Source organism: Hippoglossus hippoglossus, chromosome 2 (genome assembly GCF_009819705.1).
Source record: "Hippoglossus hippoglossus isolate fHipHip1 chromosome 2, fHipHip1.pri, whole genome shotgun sequence".
Classification (NCBI taxonomy): Eukaryota; Metazoa; Chordata; class Actinopteri; order Pleuronectiformes; family Pleuronectidae; genus Hippoglossus; species Hippoglossus hippoglossus.
In genome coordinates this window covers 8,599,411-8,620,525 of record NC_047152.1, presented here as the reverse complement: position 1 = coordinate 8,620,525, position 21,115 = coordinate 8,599,411, and the positions used below count along the sequence as shown (strand labels likewise).

At 40.6% G+C, this 21,115-nt stretch overlaps 1 protein-coding gene and 2 long non-coding RNA genes across 4 annotated transcripts in view; 1 reads left to right on the top strand and 2 right to left on the bottom strand.

The window, feature by feature from the left end:
* Positions 1–4,395: 4,395 nt before the first annotated feature.
* On the bottom strand, positions 4,396–12,140 carry dhrs9 (dehydrogenase/reductase (SDR family) member 9). 2 transcript variants are annotated; one of them, XM_034607612.1, is made up of 6 exons: positions 12,134–12,140; positions 8,441–8,446; positions 6,167–6,504; positions 5,232–5,490; positions 4,984–5,147; positions 4,396–4,686 (listed from the first exon to the last, which is right to left on the bottom strand). In XM_034607612.1, the coding sequence occupies exons 3-6, from the start codon at positions 6,477–6,479 to the stop codon at positions 4,466–4,468; spliced, it is 957 nt and encodes a 318-aa protein (XP_034463503.1). In that variant the 5' UTR covers positions 6,480–6,504; positions 8,441–8,446; positions 12,134–12,140; the 3' UTR covers positions 4,396–4,465. The 2 variants fall into 2 exon arrangements, with proteins under 2 accessions (XP_034463503.1, XP_034463512.1); XM_034607621.1 differs by lacking the exons at positions 8,441–8,446; positions 12,134–12,140 and adding an exon at positions 7,577–7,712 and having other exon boundaries at positions 6,167–6,481.
* On the top strand, positions 10,508–20,245 carry LOC117775075. The gene is made up of 5 exons (XR_004616173.1): positions 10,508–10,719; positions 10,760–10,786; positions 12,123–12,197; positions 12,335–12,767; positions 20,154–20,245. It is a non-coding gene; the product is annotated as an uncharacterized LOC117775075 (long non-coding RNA).
* The window catches only part of LOC117775158, a 366,941-nt gene continuing 364,301 nt past the window's right edge, over positions 18,476–21,115 (bottom strand). The window contains exon 3 of the long non-coding RNA XR_004616202.1: positions 18,476–18,680. This is a non-coding gene — a long non-coding RNA (uncharacterized LOC117775158). The remainder of the gene's footprint in view (positions 18,681–21,115) is intronic.

Here is a 21,115-nt window from a genome sequence, read left to right as displayed (position 1 = left end):
GTATTTGAAATCTTTTACTGCCTCATATTGGTATCGGTCGGGCTCTAATCATCCCCCTTTACACTTTTACTGCTTTTTGGTGCCAGAATGTTTTTACATATCAACTGTGTTTCACTTCCTTCTCCATCTCCTGAACTACCTTGTGTGTGATGTTGCTGGAGCTTCTGCCAGGACCAGCTCATCTCTCCTCACGTGGGGGCTCTGAAAACAAACAGATCTTTGTGATTCCTCTTCACTCCGATGTCCAGCTTGGGTTTTGTCCCACGAGATCCTTTTTTCAACCAATGACGTGACATGCCTCCATGTTTTAGGACCTTAAGTGCTCTGAGACTGGTCCACTCTGTCTCCTCTGACTCGTCGGGCCGTGGAGCGAGTTTGGGAGATGACGGTTCAGCTCGTGGTTACAGGGTGGTGTCGTCAGGCGGTGGAGCGGTGGTTAAGCGGTTTACCTCAGACAGCGGGGTCGGGTATTTACAGTTGTCATACATGTGACTGCGAGGACATGCATGAAGTCAAAATACCAGGGGCCTCATTTATCTGCCAGGATCCAACATGAAATAGTTCATTCAGGTTTTTATTTTAATCACTTTCAACCATTTATCTCTTAATTGTTTAAATGTGACTTTAAACCACATGGTTTTTTCCTTCTATTCCACATATTAAGACGACTTGGACGTTCATATGGATTTCTGTGCCCACAGTAGTTCTTCTGGTGGCGTCTGTATTCAAAGTGCCTTCATGTGCACATGTGAACAGATGAGATTTGTTAAATCCTCCATATTCACATTGAGAACTCGTCCTGTGCCTGGTTTGATAAATGAGGCCCGTGAAGCAGATTGTGGCCGTGGAGCAATATCGAGCAGGAAACAGTCGGTGTGAGCGTTCGCTTCGTGGCCGCTTCGCTGCGGCCGTCTCGACTTTTCACTGTCGTAGTTGTGCAAGTGACCAAGAACCAATCAATCAACCTGTCGACTCTCGATGTCCCTCACTGGCAAAGGGCTGTGTCAGCGCACGAGGAGTGGGAGGAGTTTTAAAGGGCTGATCTATCCCGTTCTGTTGTGTTTTTTTCCTGCATGGCTGCTGCTGCTGCTGCTAAAGTGCACGTTGACAATGAGGACAGGTCACGAGAGGATGAGGAAGCGAGAGATGGGACAGAAAACAAGATTTATCCCAAACTTAAGCTGCTTTCAGACGTGACCTCTGGAGGGCGTCCGCAGAATCGGGTCAGGACTTTCTCCGGAGTTTGTCTTTCACACGAGAACAACGCAGCGGGAGATTCTCCGCTCAGACGCATTCAGGTGACGGGTGGAGCAGCAGGCGGAGGCCGGACGTAACGTATTAATTACGACACCAGCATCGGGTCTTATCACCAAAAACTCTCTTGACATCTTCGTCACGTCTTCTGCGTCTTCTTCGCTTTTTCATCCTGAGATATTTGTTTTTGCGTTAGAAACGTCGTCAACACGCTGTGGCTCCTTGGTTTATCTGCGGACTTTTTACAATCAGACTTTTGCGTTGTCACACTCCGGAGAATCTCTGGAGAATCTCTGGAGTTCAGTGCTCGTCTGAAAGCAGCTTTAGCGATGAAGAGGCTTTTAGTCCTGGTTGCCTCTCGTGTTCCGTTACAGACAGACTGGAGTTTTAACTTCACCTGGTTATTGACGTGGTATTAGTGCCTCCTCCCTTCCCCATTAACAGCTTGACTTTACCTCGCCTCACTTCCAGTAATGACCATTGATTTACTCGTCACACACACACACACACACAGCATCAGTGCCGGATTTTCTGGATTTTCAGTTCATCCCCTTTTTTTTATCTTACGAGTTTGTGTTGTTTTGTTTGTTTTCCTCGACAAACTGGTGAGAGCTCCACCCCCATGCAGACAGCAGCGGATGTAACAGACCCACACTCTGCTCCAGCCCTTCCACCTCTAGCTGTTCACGATCTGAGTCCTGTGGATCTATGCAGACGAACCCCACCCCACACTCACCTGCTCACTCCCCCACAAACCACCCATCCCCTCGTCCTTTCTGTTGTAAATATGTCCTGAGGATGTGGGATCCGCCCCCCCCCCCCCCCACGCCCCCTCTCCCACGCCCCACCCACCACAGTTGGAATCTCAGTGTTTTTCTTTTCGCCTCCTCGGTTTTTGTCTGATTTCTTTGGATATTTTTGCCGCATTTTTCTGTTGTCTAAAGCAGTGGTGTGAGTTGATGAGTAGGACTAAGTTGGATGTTAAAAAGAAGAGAAAAAGAGGTCTTACGAAAAATATACAAAAAAAAAAAAGCTTGAATTGAGAAAAGGGTTCAAATATAGAGAAAAAAATACGTCATATTGTCATACTAGAGATGCTTTAGTTTGCTAATTTACTTTCTTTTTTTTCTACAAAAGACTTGGATGAAATTATTTATAAAATGCGTCCCACAAGTCATGATCTTTTTTGGACGTTAAACAAATACATTTATTAACATTTTGTTCAAAAGAAAAATAAATATAAATTATGTTAAACATTACTGGTGTTTGTATTTCCTTTACGCTCGGTGTCTTTGATGTCTTTGATCGAACTGGTCCCTATGGTGGCGCTGAAGTGCCAAACACACGGCAAATCCAAAAACACCACATGGGAAAGGGCGGTACCTGCTGTTCGCTGATTGGACGAAGGCACTGTCTGTCGTTCTAACAGGAAGGAAGTGCTGCTTCCATGTGCCTTAGTGCTGTGGTCCAAGCAGCGATGATCCCTGTCGACATCAGGTAGACGTTAATGTGTTTTACCATCTGTTGTCGTTTTCTTATTTGTCATACTTTTTGTTTCCTTGTTTGTTTTCTTACTTTCCGTTGTGTTTTTGTATTTATCGTTGTGTTTTTTCTTCTGTTTTTGTGTTTTCTTATTTGAAGAATTCCATTTTGAACAGATTGGGGCCTGTGAAGCATCTGGAGGCAAACACATCCCAGTTTCGCATATTGGCCAGCAGAGGGCAGTATAGCATCATATTTCTGACAACAGTATAAACTATATATATAGTTTTGTAAATTCGCCCAATTTCTAGCCTGTTTAACATTTTTATAAGAAATCAACAAATATGTTAAAAAACGTAAACCTTGCAATGTTAAACAAAGTGAGAAAGAAAATCCTGAATCTGCACCAAACTTTGATGGGTCCTTCTTCGAGTCGTGTCCCTCCACACAATTTAATGGAAGTTGTTTGTTTGTGTAGTTTAGTTGTGTAATTATCAAACAATATGTTTATAAATGATCTCTGAGTCTGACGTTGCTCAACTTTTATTTTCATTTGCATCACTTAATGTTTTCACCATCAGACTCAGAAAAGCAGAAATAAATGACTTTTTAACAAGTTGCTGATAATAGGTGAGAGATCAGGTTCTGTCAGGACGACCAGCGACAAGTTCCTTCATGTTCCACAACTAAATTCCAGCCCTGAGGTCACAGTTTGACAAGAGACAAAGGTATTTGAAGGAAAGTCTGTTAACCTGTTCTCCTCGTTCTCCCTGTGCCCCTGCCCTTTACTCAAGTCTAATCCTCTTGTTTTTTTTTCTCCATTTTATTCTATTGCTTTTTTCACCATCTGCTGCTGTAACAAATTAATTTCTCCAGAGTGGAATCAATCTAGTTTTCTCTAAACTCTTTTCTTAAACCAGTTAAAACTTGCAGATGAAACTTTTAATTCATTAAAATGTTTGCTCAAATCAATGAACCCCCTTCCAGCCCAGCAGCAGAGCTAATATTTACTTTAGTTTTCTGACAGCCTCCAATCAGGCACAAATACATAAATAATAATGAATGAATTCGCAGGATTAAACAAATACTGGACAGATTTCCACAAAACTTGGTGGAAGGATGCATCAGTAAAGAACCCATTAACCTTTGGTGCAGTTCTGGATCAGAGGGCGGATTCAGGAAACGTTTCCCGTTCTGTAAGATTGCGAGTTAAGGCGTTTCTCAGAATAGTTCACGTATCTTGAAAAACAAGTCAGGCACGTCTAGAGTTTCGGGACAATCCGTCCAGTAGTTTTCCGGAGTGAAGAAACTCTGGCTCCTGCAGCACCCTGTCTATAGGTTGGTTTACTTGATAAGATATGAGGCCATATTGACAAGTGGGAGTTTATGTGGAGATTTACAACTTCAAACATCTCCCCTGGACTCAAATACAAAGACAGGATATAAATATGTGTATTTCAGATTTTCATTTTCAATAATTCACACAAGAAGTTAATGATCTGGAGAAACGTGCTCAGGTAACAAAGTTGTGCGACATGTACTTTGTAATCAAGTCTGAATTGGGCTGTTTTTATTTATGGCTCTCACACATCGTCAAGGCCGAGCAGCTGAACAAACTTCAATGTGCCTGTAGATAACGTGAAAGAACACACACATCACTTGGTCGTGTTGTTTATATCACAGAAGTAATGAATACAAACATGAATACATGAAGAAGAAGAGCAGCGTATTATATCTTCTTGGCGATGGGACTGGATTGAATGTGGAAGAAGTAATCGGTGAAGCAGGAGGGCATGTACGACAGCGGCAGCCAGAAGAGCTTGGCGTCCCAGCCCGGGGAGTAGCGGGTGCGGGGCCGGACCGCGGACACGGCGTGCTCCATGCAGCTGACCACCTTCATCAGATCCCCGTCGCTGATCTTGGAGACTTTCTCATCTATTAAATCTAATGCTAGGAGGGAAAAACAAGTGCAAGAAATTAATTTATTCATTCATTTAAAGTAAAGAAATGAAGAAAGGAGATATGACGGAGCATCAAGGCCACAAGGGAAAAAGATCTGTTGAGAATAAAGTCATCATATTATGATATAAAGTTGTAATATTACCAGATATTCTTGTAATATTATGATTATTGTAATATTCTCATAATATCTTGACTTTTAAAAAAATATTTAATTACAACTCGACTCTTCTAGAATCGTCCCCCTTCATTAAGGCCTGATTCTCCGTGCTGAGGACCCAGACTCACACATGGGCAGGAACTCGGCTCCGTAGTCGTCTTTGACCTCCTGAGGCAGCTTGGCCCACAGCGTCTCCACGTTTCTCTTCAGGAGGGTGCTGTCGGTCACGTTGGTTTTGAAGAAGCCGGGTTCGATGCAGAGGACTTTGACCCCGAAATGCTTCATATTCAGCCTGAGGGAGACATTTCACTTCATCAGTACTTGTGTATTAACGTGGATCCTGACCAGTAATTAGCTCAGTGGATGGATGTTTTACCTGAGGCTGTCGTTGAAGGCCTCCACGCCGTACTTCGAGATGGTGTACGGGCCTCCGGTCGCACTGATCCTCCCAAACACGCTGGCCACGTTCACCACCCTGCCTCTGGCCTTCTTAATCAGCGGGAGGACGCTCAGGGTCGTGGCGATCACCCCGATCAGGTTCACGTCCAGCATCGACTTGAAATCATCAATGGTCAGCCAATCGTTCGGCGCCGAGGGAACGGACACGCCCGCGTTGTTCACTACAGCCCATAAACCTGGGAGGACAGAGGACACATTTAACTTTCACCCCCGTCCTACTTGTCCCCAACATTTAACAAATCAATGCATGGACGGGACACAATGTGAAAACTGAGGAAATCCAACAATCCAAGACTTTAAAATCAACAAATCAAGACAGAAATCTTTGTGTCACGACCACTTTAAAAACTCCAACTGAGACGAACTGTGTGTATCTTCTTGTTAAACTACAGAGACAGGAGGTCAAAGGTCCTGGTAAAAAATCAACCAGACTGCGGCAGCGGATCCAAAGTCCACCAGCACACAGTGTGTCAAAGGATCGTGTTGTGGTCAAGTTCAATAGAATCACATCATATATGTTTATGAAGCACTAAATAAATACTGTCCCATCCACTAACATGCAGGAGCTTTGGCTTCACTTTTGAGGAGCAGACGTGTCGGCCATGTTTATTTACAGGCTACGGTGTTTGCTCGTAAATTAAATGAAGGCCTCATGTCTGATTTGTGCGATATAAAAAAATGTGACTTCTTGGAACGAATCAATGTTTGACAGAGCAGATGCCGATGAAGAACACCGAGGTCCAACATCTTAATCTGAAAGTTGAGCCAGAGCGAACGTATAATGGTTAATGATGGACTTTAATACTGTGATAAACCAAACTTAAACTGGGACATGATGGCCGCCACGCTCACCTCGCTCGCCCACTTTCTCCTTGATCATCGCCCCCACTTTCTCCACGCTGTCCTTGGACCTGACATCGAGGTGCATGGTGGTCAGGCTGCTGGAGCAGGACTTCTTCAGATCGTCTTCTCCCTTCTCTGTGAAGCAAGCCGCGATCACTCGGAACCCTTGCTTGTCTAGATGGCGAGCCAGGAGGTTCCCGAAGCCTGAGTCGCAGCCGGTGATGTACACGTGCTTGCTGCCTTTGTCGGGGACCCTGGGCATCTCCCTGACCCAGCGGTACAGGTAGAAGAGAACCACCAGGCCCAGGAGGTACAGGTACATGACTGCAGGGGCACAGAGGAGCCAACTGTTTATCACTGACTTATATAAACCAGGCTGAGGCAATAAATTGTGCAACAGGATGATAAAGAGTGGATTTCAACACAGTGAGCTGCACTGGAAACAGGTCGGGGGTTTGAGTTCCACTTTGTGCTTCTTCCCCCGGCTGCTTTTAAAAAGGAAATATTGTCCTTAAGAACAAACAAATAATAGTATAGTAAAAATTTGGAATAAAGTAGAATTATTAAAAACTAGTACTTGTTTGAAATAATGTCCTTTTTATTTACTCCATTTACTTCCTGTACTTATAAAAAGATTTTCAGCATTAAAGCTTAAAACTTGAGCATTATATGAGCACTTTACTGCTATGTAGCCTTTTCAAAACAATAGCTCAGAAGGACACATCTTGTTTACTGCATTTGCTTCCTTTGTTTATAAAAGTAAACAAAGCTTTTCAGCTTTAAAGCCCAAACAGGATCATTATATCACGAATCAGAATCAGAATATTATAATAAAGTAAAATGATTAAAAACTAGTATTTTGCATTTAGTTTTTATTGGGCCTTTTCAAAATAAGAGCTTCCTGCACATTTTTTACTCAATTTACTTCCTGTGCTAAAGTATCAAGTACAAAACTAAACAAAGGATAATTATCAAAAACAAGTGGTTTATGTTTCATACATTATGATCAAGTATAAAGTAAAAAACTAGTTAAAGTATAAATATGTAGAAACAAGTATTTTCCATTTTGTAGTTGACGCTTTACATTCATTTCCATATGGCCTTTTCTAAATAAGAGCTCACGCCACACTGTGATTTTTAACATTAAAAACATCGTCACCACTTTTCACGCGCCAACTTGTCTGCACATTAAAACGTTCGCGTTGCGTTGAAAAGAGTCAACGTGTTGTGTGACGTGAGATCGAGAGAAGCGCGTGAAGTGTTCAGGAGGAAAAGACGTCGCCATGTTCCCGAAGTGAGAGAAGAAGAAAGTGATTTGTCAGAGTTCAGAGTGAAGAACGAAGCAGAAACACACTGAAGATGGTTATTGATCATTCTGGATTATTGGTGATTGCTCTAGAACGAAGCTCAGGCTCCTACCTGCTGCTCTGGAACGTGAAACTGCCCCTGACGTCCCTCAGGCTCTTTTATAACCACAGGAACTACGGAGTGTCAGAAGTGCCAAGAGACGCAAAGCTCACAAAGCATTCCATCAATATATCACTATACAATAAATAATATAGCGTTTAGATTTCATATGTTAAAAAGAGCGATCATTTAAAAGAGCTGAAGTGTCAAAAATCTTCAAAATAAAAGATTTAAATCAAAGCCACAATGTCTCAATCGCCACCTGGTGGCGGTTTTCAGTATAGCTCATAAATCCTACCGTATTAAGTAATTATTGTATAAATTATTGTATCATACATTATTAAAAAAAATGTATATGAATTAAAATAAATCATCAATAAGTAGTTCAAATTAAAATAATGTTTACAGATATAACATAAAACAGGCATTTAATTCATTGTTCATCGCCACCTGGTGGCGGTTTTCAGTATAGCTCTTAAATCCTGATTTATTGAGGTATGAATCAAATATAGTAAATTAAAAAGTAATTCCTCATCCGATATTTTAATGAGTAAAACAAGAGCAATTATTAAAAAACTCTAAAATTAAATATCAATCCATCAATAAATTGTTCAAATCAAAAAGGGGTTTACATGAGTAACTTAAAAGAATAATATATAGTTAAAAGCATGGACAGAGGCGCCACCTAGTGGACAGAATGTTGCTGACAGAATTGCCTTTATATGAGAATAACGTTTTTCATCATCATTATTGCATCTTATCAACATTAAGTGAACAAATTCTACTTATAAACACAGAATACAAAGAAAAACTAAATGTAATTTGTATATGTTTCCCAGAAATGAGACAGGAACATGTGCAGTGATGTTGCCTCACAGGATCCTCGATGTTGAAAGAGAAGAACATCTGTTTCGTGTTTTCTCCTCAGTTACTCACGTTCCAACACACGTGGTCCATCAACCACAGCTTCAGCTCTGAGGGGCCGTGTGAACAGCAATATGAATACATGACAAACCAAAGATTATTCTTTCACAATTAAACACGTTAGTTTATCATTATATTCTCACAACTTTATGCTGGATATGAAGTAATTAGGTAATATAATTATTATTAGATTATTAATGCACATGTATTTATTTGTTAATTTTTTTCTAATATTACATTTTAATTCATAATTGAATAAATTTGTATTTAATTCAGGCATTTTAGAAAAAAAAGCATTTAAGTGCATTATTATATTACTTTTGCTCATATATAATATATTCAATACAATATATATAGATATAGATATCAATATTAGTGTACATATATATATAATTGTGTATACAATACAATATATGCCAAAGGTCATCAGTGTAATTTTACATTTGTACCACAAGGTGGTAGCAGTTCTCTTTGCTGATTTATTTCTAAAGTCAGTTTCCTGCAGAAGATGATTCTGGTCTTTAAATCACGCTTGAGTGGAAAATTCACAATTCACACTGAGCTGATAACGAACCTCCACAAATGTCCCAGAAAATACTTATTAATGTCAGATTCTCACATCATTAACCATAGTAAACATTACATTTATTTATTAAGTCATAATTTGTCGTTTCCCCCCCCAAAAAATCATCTTGGATACATAATAATAACAGTAATAAAAAACTTTATTAACATAGCAGCATTCAAAACACATTTACGAGTTAAAAATTTAATATTCTACAGTTAAAAGGGAAAAATAAGGGAAAATTGAAGATCACACAGCAATAGATCCAGATACAGAAGTAAAAGATGAGAAGATGAGTGAAAACACGATAAAATAGAAACATTATTAAACGACTGAAACACATGGTAAGATCAGAAGCAGCACATTTAAAATTCAAAAGAGATGTTTAGCTGTTCCACAGAGGTCATGATCCTCTTCTCTGTTGTTTCACGACAGCAGCTGAAGGCAGGAGTCAGTGACCGACAGGCCGTTACCTCCAGTGTTTTCATCTGCCAGCAGGAAAACCACGGGTTCACCAATCAGTCACGTTCCTATGACAGAATAAATTAATTACAGTGATTGTAACTTTGCATCCTGTGGGACTCAAATATCATTATTTAGGTTCATCTTTAATCTGGACTTTAATATTCATGATGAATTTAACAAAATGACCTGTTGGCTGTACACATCTGTACCTTCATGTAATATTCAATTATACTTCATACAACCAATGTTTTTTATGGCCTGTATTTCACATGTGCAGTGATTTGACAAAAACAAGACACATGCACAAAGATGACAAGTGTGTGTACAACCTGAATCTGACAGGAAGTTCAGCAGGAAGAGGGCGATGACCTCTGGTGCAGGAGTAAACGTCCCAGCGTCGACACCACGTCTCATCCTCTCACGCTGACAGCTGCACAACATTATACAGGCTATTGCATTTGGTATAGATGTACATATGTGTGTATATATAATATTAGCAAACTGAGTCAGTGATGTGTGATTTTATGGAGATATCGACCAATATTTAAAGACCATATTGGGGTTAAAGTTGTTCTCATTCTCTAAATATTAAGACTCTTGTATTCTCGTAATAAAAAATTTCTCTCATTAAATCACAACTTTATTCTTGCAATATGATAACTTCTGTTCTCATTAAATTACAAGTTTATCCTCGTAGTGTTTTGACTTTATTCTTAAAATCTCCACGTCCAAGATTTGAGGTTTAAAAGTAGAGGACTGTACTAAAAAGTCTAGTGTGGTTTAGCTTAAGTTCTCTTGTGAAAATAATTATAGAACGTCTGTTAAGATGCAGGATACACATTCTAGTACATGATAGGATTCAATACATAGTTTGTATATATAGTATAATATCTAGTAGTTTGATGACATAGATAGATTTTAATTTGATTCACAGAAACAAGCGTCAAACTGTCAATGATTGAGCTCATGATGGATTCATATCTGCAGGAAAACAGATTACGTTATTATTTAATTATAATATCAGATAATTTTGTGTTTATTTAAAAAAATCAGTAATGCTGAGGAATTTTTTCAAATAGTTTGAACAGTTGCATATCTTCATTGAGTTACTTCTCCGAGCTTCACCCCTGTGGACTTTTCCTGACTTGGTATATTCCAAGTACTCCTTCTCCATATACACCATTGGGATCCTCCACTTCCGGTTTGCCAGTCGGTACTTCCGCATGGAGCCGGAGATGCAGGATCCGGAGCCATAGATCCATCATGAGGTGAATACTGTTTAAAACATCAACACATTTATTACATCTTCTGTGTGTTGGACGTGTCGCTGCACATTCTTCATTGTTAACTTGTGTTTGAAAGGAAAACTCGTCTCGTTAGTTTCTAATGGGAATGCTAAGCTAAGCTAGCATCACAAGCTAACCTCACCTGGCACCAGTTGTTCAGTCATGGGAAGTAAAAGAGAGAAACTTGTGTCTGGAGCCGCTCCCAGGTTCGCCCCTCCTTTGACAGTAGCTTTGTATTAAAAACAAGCATTGACCCGGCTGAAGCCTTGTGGGTCTTCAGTAGTGTTGCAGATACGGTGTTGTTGTTCATTGAGTGAGAAATATTGTGTTCCTGCTTTATCGGCTGTGTGTTCTGTGTGCGTAAGCATGTGTGTTTTTCAGACAACACAGCGCCTTTCCTATCTGCCCTTCAGAAGCTGGGGCAGCTGCTTGATTTCTTTCTAAGGCATAGGTCACAGTGTCTTAATGAGCACAGTGCATTCATGTATGTGTGATGTTGAATAAAGCTAAGGGAATACTGTAATATATATAAAGGTTTAGGTATGAGAACAAGTTTAAGTACAGTGTTGTATGCCACAGATTACAGTCCTAACACATAACAAAACATTAATTCTTTCTGTTAAGGTACAAACATGGTGCGCATAAAATCGATCTATTAGAAATTTGATATAAAATAATCCTAGTGATGCTTTCACTGTCTTTACCCTAGAAAGGGTCTTTCTATTTAAATACTTTCTATTTACATACTTTCTATTTAAATACTTTCGATTTAAACACTTTATATTTAAATACTTTATAAGAGGCCACCATGTTTTTTTTTTTACAGTAGCCCAGACTGGACAAACTAAACATCTTTTGAGTTTCTATGACAACTGAAGCTACCACAGGTTCTGTCATGTTTGGAAGTGGAGGCTGCAACATGCAACTTCACCACTAGATGTCACTAAAGTCTACACATTGCATTGATAGTGTTTTATCACCCAGCCCTACCAAACCCATAATATATATAATTTACCACCATAAATACCAATATATCTATAGATATAGATAATAATGATCATAATAAACATCACAGTTGACAAACTGAAGGAACAATTGTCTCCCTGACTTTCTGGTTTATTGTTTCTTCTGTTTCCATCAACAGAGCAAATCATTGAGACAGTTTTATATTAGTTCTTCTGTAACATTTGGATTTGAATTATATTCTAATTGTATGTGAGATTGTTAGATTATCTGAACCATGAAAAGTCAGTCAATAACAGAATGTTGTTTTGTCTCAAGTTAATAATAATCTCAAATCAATGGTTTGTTATTTTAGGCAGCAGTTACAGAGAGGAGACCCCCCCCCACGGAGCCACCAGGAGCCGGAGCTGCTGCCGGGGGCCACCATGAGGTGACTATTGCATAAAATAGCTCAGCATTTATTAGATATTCTGTGTGTTCATGTGTTTCTGCAGCTTTTTCATTGTTAACATGTGTTGTTGAGGAAAACTCGTCTCATTAGTTTGTTTTGTTTGCTACTGTCATTAGCCAGAGATGGAGGTAGAGGGAGCCAGAGCCGCCAGAGCCGCCAGGAGCCGCCAGGAGCCGCTGGAGCCGCCAGGAGCCGCCAGGAGCCGGAGCCCATGGACCCATCATTTGGTGACTACTGCTTAAAATATCAACACATTTATTGGATCTTCTGCGTGTTTGACGTGTCGCCGCAGCTTTTTCATTGTTAACATGTTAATAGTGGAAACTGCTGTGACTCATCAAACAATCAGAAGATCTAATCAATGGGTTGCTATTTCAGGTGGTAGTTACCGAGAGGAGACCCTGCAAACCTTTTTTTCCGTGTATGCAGTTTACAGATAATAATATTAAATAAATGTTTCAGTAACGTTTCAGCCGGTTTCTGTGTTTCCTTCGATAACCACTTGTTCCTGACTCTCTGGAGGGCCGGGGGAGACACGGCCTCCCCCTGGTACTCACCCCCACCACCAGTGCCACCGTCACCAAGCACATACAAACCTACAAACATCCACACAAACACAAACACCCACGCTCCGGTTATCAGCCACGGTGAGGATTTGAACCAGCTCCTCACAGGTACATCCTTGCAGATGTGAACCAATCCACCACACCACCTAGTCCCCTTCGCATTCACCGACCTTCTCATGGCGTCTTTATCTTTTCACTTCAATCTCCCAGAGCATAAGAATCAAACCTCAGTCTTGTTCTGTTTCCATGAACAAGACTTGAACTCACAGCTACAGAATCACCAGACTACTGTCATCTGACTGAGCTACTTGACCCAACACAATCAAAGATCCTCTCATGAAGCTTTCAACTGTCTCATCAGACTGTTTGACTTCATAAATTCACTGGGTCCCATAAGAATTGAACCCACGACTCCAGGTCTGCAAGTCCTTCCTCTAACAGACTGAGATACTTGACCAGACACACTTCAGCCTCTGTCTCTGGGTTCTTGGCTCTTTAATGTGAGTGGAGGACTTCACCAGCTCTGAGTGTTTGCATTGGGGGCTGGACATAGAAGAAGAAGCTTCTTAAAAAGAAATGACAGGTGTCTGACCAAGTAGCTCAGTCTGTTAAAGGATGCACTGCTACACCTGAGGTCGCTGGTTCGATTCTTATTACAATCTGTTCTCTAAGAGGCTGAGCTACTTGACCAGAGACACACAAGCCTCTATCTTTGAGTTCTCAAGTCCAACTCACTGACATGAAGTTATACACATGAAAGACTTGAGAAGCCAAAGAAAGAGACTTGTGTGTCTCTGGTCAAGTAGCTCAGCCTCTTAGAAGATGGACTCATAAGAATCAAGCCAGCAACCTCAGAGGTCTAAGTCCTGCTCCAACAGACTGAGCTACTTGGTCAGACACCTGCTGTTTCCTTCTTAGAAGGTTTTCTTTAAAGTCCAGCCCCCAATGCAAACACCCAATGATCTGTTTAAGTCCAACGCTCTATACATATAGAACGTCCGTTAAAAGCAGAAGGTTCTTGGTTCAAAACCCGCTGAGTGTAGCCTTAAGTTCTCTTGTGAAAATGCACTATTCATATAGTACGTCCGTTGATTTAAAGCCATCATCCACCTGCAGCGTAGAGGAAAGGCTCCAGGTCTTGATGGCAGAAGGTTCTTGGTTCAAATCCCGCTGAGTTTAGCTTTAAGTTCTCTTGTGTAGATGTACTCTTCATATAGTACGTCCAATAATTTAAAGCCATCATCCTCCTGCAGTGTAGTGGAAAGGCTACAGGTGTTGATAGCAGAAGGTTCCTGGTTCAAATCCTGCTATGGTGAGCTTTAAGATCTCTTGTGAAAATTGTACTCTACATATAGAACGTCTGTTAAAGTTAATTCATTGTCCTGTAGTGTAGAGGTAATGCTACAGGTCTTTCGACCAGAAGGTTCTTGGTTCAAATCTGACAAAAGACAGTTTACCATTCTCCCATGATCCATGCAATTTAAAAGAATTAATTAAACTAAAAAAAAAGACTTAATTATACTCTTTCCTTATTGCACTCCGCACAACACTTATAATACTAAAATATTGCATTCTCCCATGGGAGAATGCAACTATTCTTGAAGCCTTGTTCTGGCAGGAGACACATTGTTGCACTCACCCAGTCTCTGTGCTTTGCACGGAGACTGGTGAGGACTGGGTTCTTTCATACAACTATGCATCATCCACCTGCTCCCCTACACTCAACATTTGACACCCTGCTCCAAGGCCAAAGCCAGTTTGGCTCTGGTCAGATTTGAACCAGCCGCGTCCTGCAGCCGCGTCCTGCAGCCGCGTCCTGCAGCCGCGTCCTGCAGCATCTCCTCTAGGCTAGCGGAGGTCTCCTTTAGTCCTTTGAACAGATGTTCTATTTGTAACATGTTAACAATACAAAATTGCCCCTGAATGGATTTGAATGGGAGAATGGAAAACTGTCTGTGGCCAGATTTGAACCAAGAACCTTCTGGTTGTAAGACCTGTAGCGTTTCCTCAACACTGCAGAAGGACAATGGAATAATTTTACCGGACGTTCTATATGTATAGTGCATTTTCACAAGAGAACTTAAAACTAACCTAAGCGGGTTTTGAACCAAGAACATTCTGCTAGCGAGACCTGCAGCCTTTCCTCTACGCTACAGGAGGATGATGGAAGTCCAGCTCCCAATGCAAACACCGAATGATCTGTTGAAGTCCAACGCTCAGATTAAAGACTTGAGGACCCAAAGAGAAAGTATTGTCTGTCTGGTCATGTAGCTCAGTCCTATAGAGGATGGACTTGCAACTGAAAGTCATGAGTTCGATTCTTATGAAAGTCCATCCTTTAAAAAAACTGAGCTACTTGACCAGAGACATACAAGCCTCTTTCTTTGAGTTCTCAAGTCCAACTCACTGACACTCAGTGAAATTATGAAATTATACACATGAAAGACTTTAGAACCCAAAGAAAGAGACTTGTGTGTCTCTGGTCAAGTAGCTCAGCTTCTTAGAAGTTGGACTCATAAGAATCAAACCAGCAACCTCAGAGATTGAAGTCCTGCTCCAACAGACTGAGCTACTTGACCAGACACCTGCTGTTTCCTTCTTAGAAGCTTCTTCTCTAAAGTCCAGCTCCCAATGCAAACACCCAATGATCTGTCGAAGTCCAACGCTCAGATTAAAGACTTGAGGACCAAAACAGAAAGGATTGTCTGTCTGGTCAAGTAGCTCAGTCCTATAGAGGATGGACTTGCAAACCCAAAGTCGAGAATTCAATTCTTATGAAAGTCCATCCTTTAAAAAACAGAGCTACTTGACCAGAGACACACAAGCCTCCTTCTTTGAGTTCTCAAGTCCAACTCACTGACACTCAGTGAAATTATGAAGTTATACACATGAAAGACTTTAGAACCCAAAGAAGGAGACTTGTTTGTCTCTGGTCAATAACTCAGCTTCTTAGAAGATGGACTCTCATAAGAATCGAACCCACCACTTCAGACTGCTTAGTCCATCCTCTATCAGACTGAGCAACTTGGTGAGGATAAAGAATGTTCTGGGTCCAACGCTCATAAAACTCGTTCTCTCAAGTGAAAACGCACTGTACATATAGAACATCCGTTAAAAACATTCCATCATCCTCCTGTAGCGTAGAGGAAAGCCTGCAGGTCTCGCTAGCAGAATGTTCTTGGTTCAAAACCCACTTAGGTTAGTTTTAAGTTCTCTTGTGAAAATGCACTATACATATAGAACGTCCGTTAAAAGTATTCCGTTGTCCTTCTGTAGCGTAGAGGAGAGGTTACAGGTCTTAATAGCAGAATGTTCTTGGTTCAAAACCCGCTGTTGTTAGCTTTAAGTTCTCTTGTGAAAATGCACTATACATATAGAACGTCCGGTAAATTTATTCCATTGTCCTTCTGCAGTGTTGAGGAAACGCTACAGGTCTTACAACCAGAAGGTTCTTGGTTCAAATCTGGCCACAGACAGTTTTCCATTCTCCCATTCAGGAGCAATTTTGTATTGTTAACATGATACAAATGAACAAGACAAATAGAACATCTGTTCAAAGGACTAAAGGAGACCTCCGCTAGCCTAGAGGAGATGCTGCAGGACTTGGCTCCTGAAGGTTCTTGGTTCAAATCTGACCAGAGCCAAACTGGCCTTGGCTTAGGCTTAGGCTTTGGAGCAGGGTGTCGAGTGTTGAGTGTAGGGGAGCAGGTGGATGATGCATAGCTGTATGAAAGAACCCAGTCCTCACCAGTCTCCGTGCAAAGCACGGAGTCTGGGTGAGTCCAACAATGTGTCTCCTGCCAGAACAAGGCAACAAGGAACAAGGCAACAAGGAACAAGGCTCCCATGACTAGTTGAATAGTTGCATTCTCCACATGCTTCGCATGCGCAGCATGCGAAGCATGGGAGAATGCAACTATTCAACTAGCTTAAAAGCATTCTCCCATGCGAAGCATGGGAGAATGCAATATTTTATTTTAGTAATATAAGTATTATAAGTATTGTGCAGAGTGCAATAAAGACAGAGTATAATTAAGTCTTTTTTTTATTTTAATTAAGTCACTTTTTGTATATTTTATTTTAATTAATTCTTTTAAATTGCATGGATCATGGGAGAATGGTAAAGTGTCTTTTGTCAGATTTGAACCAAGAACCTTCTGGTCCAAAGACCTGTAGCATTACCTCCACACTACAGAAGCACAATGACATTACTTTAACAGACATTAAAGCTCACCATAGCAGGTTTTGAACCAGGAACCTTCTGCCATCAAGACCTGTAGCCTTTCCACTACACTGCAGGAGGATGATGGCTTTAAATTAACGGACGTACTATATGAAGAGTGCATCTACACAAGAGAACTTAAAGCTAAACTCAGTGGGATTTGAACCAAGAACCTTCTGCCATCAAGACCTGTAGCCTTTCCTCTACGCTACAGGATGATGACAAAGTTTTAACGGACGTTCTATATGTATAGAGCGTTGGACTTAAACAGATCATTGGGTGTTTGCATTGGGGGCTGGACTTTAAAGAAAACTTTCTAAGAAGGAAACAGCAGGTGTCTGACCAAGTAGCTCAGTCTGTTGGAGCAGGACTTAGACCTCTGAGGTTGCTGGTTCGATTCTTATGAGTCCATCTTCTAAGAAGCTGAGCTACTTGACCAGAGACACACAAGTCTCTTTCTTTGGCTTCTCAAGTCTTTCATGTGTATAACTTCATAATTTCACTGAGTGTCAGTGAGTTGGACTTGAGAACTCAAAGAAAGAGGCTTGTGTGTCTCTGGTCAAGTAGCTCAGCCTCTTAGAGAACAGATTGTAATAAGAATCGAACCAGCGACCTCAGGTGTAGCAGTGTATCCTTTAACAGACTGAGCTACTTGGTCAGACACCTGTCATTTCTTTTTAAGAAGCTTCTTCTTCTATGTCCAGCCCCCAATGCAAACACTCAGAGCTGGTGAAGTCCTCCACTCACATTAAAGAGCCAAGAACCCAGAGACAGAGGTTGAAGTGTGTCTGGTCAAGTATCTCAGTCTGTTAGAGGAAGGACTTGCAGACCTGGAGTCGTGGGTTCAATTCTTATGGGACCCAGTGAATTTATGAAGTCAAACAGTCTGATGAGACAGTTGAAAGCTTCATGAGAGGATCTTTGTTTGTGTTGGGTCAAGTAGCTCAGTCAGATGACAGTAGTCTGGTGATTCTGTAGCTGTGAGTTCAAGTCTTGTTCATGGAAACAGAACAAGACTGAGGTTTGATTCTTATGCTCTGGGAGATTGAAGTGAAAAGATAAAGGCACCACGAGAAAGTTGGTGAACGCAAAGGGGACTCGGTGGTGTGGTGGATTGGTTCACATCTGCAAGGATGTACCTGTGAGGAGCTAGTTCGAATCCTCACCGTGGCTGATAACCGGAGCGTGTATGTTTGTGTCTGTCTGTCTGTATGTGGGTGTTGGTAACGGGTGTGTCTGTGTGTCTGTCTGTATGTGGGTGACGGGGACACTGGTGGTGGGGGTGAGTACCAGGGGGAGGCTGTGTCTCCCCCGGCCCTCCAGAGAATCAGGAACAAGTGGTTATCGAAGGAAACACAGAAACCGGCTGAAATTTTACTGAAACATTTAATTAATATTATTATCTGTAAACCGCATACACAGAAAAAAGGTTTGTGGGGTCTCCTCTCGATAACTACCACCTGAAATAGCAACCCATTGATTAGATCTTCTGATTGTTTGATGAGTCACAGCAGTTTCCACTATTAACATGTTAACAATGAAAAAGCTGCGGCGACACGTCAAACACGCAGAAGATCCAATAAATGTGTTGATATTTTAAGCAGTAGTCACCAAATGATGGGTCCATGGGCTCCGGCTCCTGGCGGCTCTGGCTCCCTCTACCTCCATCTCTGGCTAATGACAGTAGCAAACAAAACAAACTAATGAGACGAGTTTTCCTCAACAACACATGTTAACAATGAAAAAGCTGCAGAAACACATGAACACACAGAATATCTAATAAACGTTGAGCTATTTTATGCAATAGTCACCTCATGGTGGCCCCCGGCAGCAGCTCCGGCTCCTGGTGGCTCCGTGGGGGGGGGGGGGGTCTCCTCTCTGTAACAAACCATTGATTTGAGATTATTATTAACTGACTTTTCATGCTTCCGATAATCTAACTATCTCACATACAATTAGAATATAATTCAAATCCAAATGTTACAGTTGAATTTTACTTTTACAAGCAAACACAAATCAACATAATGTTTATGCATTGTTCAAACACAGTGAGGACGAATATCACATCATTGATCTGCATCAGATTTGTGTTTGTCATTCTCTGCTCATAAAGAAGAACTAATATAAAACTGTCTCAATGATTTGCTCTGTTGATGGAAACAGAAGAAACAATAAACCAGAAAGTCAGGGAGACAATTGTTGCTTCAGTTTGTCAACTGTGATGTTTATTATGATCATTATTATCTATATCTATAGATATATTGGTATTTATGATGGTAAATTATATATATTATGGGTTTGGTAGGGCTGGGTAATAAAACACTATCAATGCAATGTGTAGACTTTACTGACATCTAGTGGTGAAGGTGCATATTGCAGCCTCCACTTCCAAACATGACAACGTGTGGTAGCTTCAGTTGTCATAGAAACTCAAAAGATGTTTAGTTTGTCCAGTCTGGGCTACTGTACAAAAAAACATGGCGGCCTCTTATAAAGTATTTAAATATAAAGTATTTAATATAAAGTATTTAATATAAAGGCCCTTTGTAGGGTAAAGAAAACAACAATTCATACAAGATGAAAAACATAAAAAAATATCTTGAAATAGAATCATATATTCAGAGTTTTACTTTGGTTGTACAACCGGAGGTGGAAAGTGGAGCAGCCTACAGATGAGTTGACTTAGTCAATTGAATGAATTGAATGGATCCTGTGTTATTTCTCCTCACTGAGTTCACACAATACAAATCTATTAAATCAACATGTATTGAACTTGTTACTTTGATATTGATGAAAACTAAAAGCTGATCATTATTGTCACAGTTTTGTTTCCCAGCCTGAAGATAAATATCCAGATGTTTCAAGTCAAAGTCAACTGGACGTACTTTAGCTCGTTTAGGACAAAACAAGTGATCAAGTCTTTGACATGAGAATTTAAAACACGCTCAGCTTTCTCGGTTCATGTTTAAAAGGTGAAAACTTTAGAAACAGCTTCTTTCTGCTCCAGACACAAGTTTCTCTCTTTTACTTCCCATGACTGAACAACTGGTGCCAGGTGAGGTTAGCTTGTGATGCTAGCTTAGCTTAGCATTCCCATTAGAAACTAACGAGACGAGTTTTCCTTTCAAACACAAGTTAACAATGAAGAATGTGCAGCGACACGTCCAACACACAGAAGATGTAATAAATGTGTTGATGTTTTAAACAGTATTCACCTCATGATGGATCTATGGCTCCGGATCCTGCATCTCCGTCTCCATGCGGAAGTACCGACTGGCAAACCGGAAGTAAAGGATCCCAATGGTGTATATGGAGAAGGAGTACTTGGAATATACCAAGTCAGGTAGACTCGCGGGGGAGGAGTTTGTATATGTTATTAGTAATTATATCTAAGATTTGAATCAGTGATTTGTCAGTTTGAAGATGTTTTTACAAATAAAATTAAAACCACACTAGACTTTTTAGTACAGTCTTTTTAAGTACTTTTAAACCTTAAATGTTAGGGTTAACCCTTAACCCTAACCCTTTGGTCGCGACCTACGATCAAACGTGCGGTGACCCCTGAGTTGTTTGCTGGATATAATCCTCTTACCTTTTATTACTGAGTGGGTTTTAGGTTTCACCCTAATGACACATAATCCTTGTTTGGATTTTTAATAGGTGTGACATTCCTCCTCTGGTGCTTAGGGGTGTTTTCTAAATTAAATTCTGAGCCAATTACCATTCTGGTACAAGTTTAGAGGACAAGCAGAATTTGTGTGTTTAAAAAAGACTAATAATAGAGATTTCATTTTTTCCTTTCAGATACCGATTCTGATACCTGGGCTGATCGAGGACCGAGTGCAGATCCCACCATTTCAAAAATAACAACTTATATAAAATTCCAATACTGCTAGCGTAATTGGAACATCCAGATAAAATAATTTATAATTGAAATTAAAACAGCCTGAACGTCTTATTTTCTTTCTTTTGTAGAATCAGTTGTTTCTTTGACAAAAATATATGTTCAGGAGGAAGAACAGTGAGTGTTTTGCTTCGGGGTGAGGCGAGGACAAACATGCTACTCTTTTGTTAAATTTGCATGGAACATGGGGAATGGAAAACTGTCT

Bases quoted from the DNA above. Each gene is read 5' to 3' on its own strand.
- dhrs9 (XM_034607612.1), bottom strand. From the start codon at position 6,479: ATGTACCTGTACCTCCTGGGCCTGGTGGTTCTCTTCTACCTGTACCGC. The intron at 5,491-6,166 runs GTGAGCGTGGCG...CTGTCCTCCCAG, and splicing joins GGAGAAAGTGGGCGAGCGAG to GTTTATGGGCTGTAGTGAAC. The intron at 4,687-4,983 runs GTGAGTCTGGGT...TTTCCCTCCTAG, and splicing joins AGCCGAGTTCCTGCCCATGT to CATTAGATTTAATAGATGAG.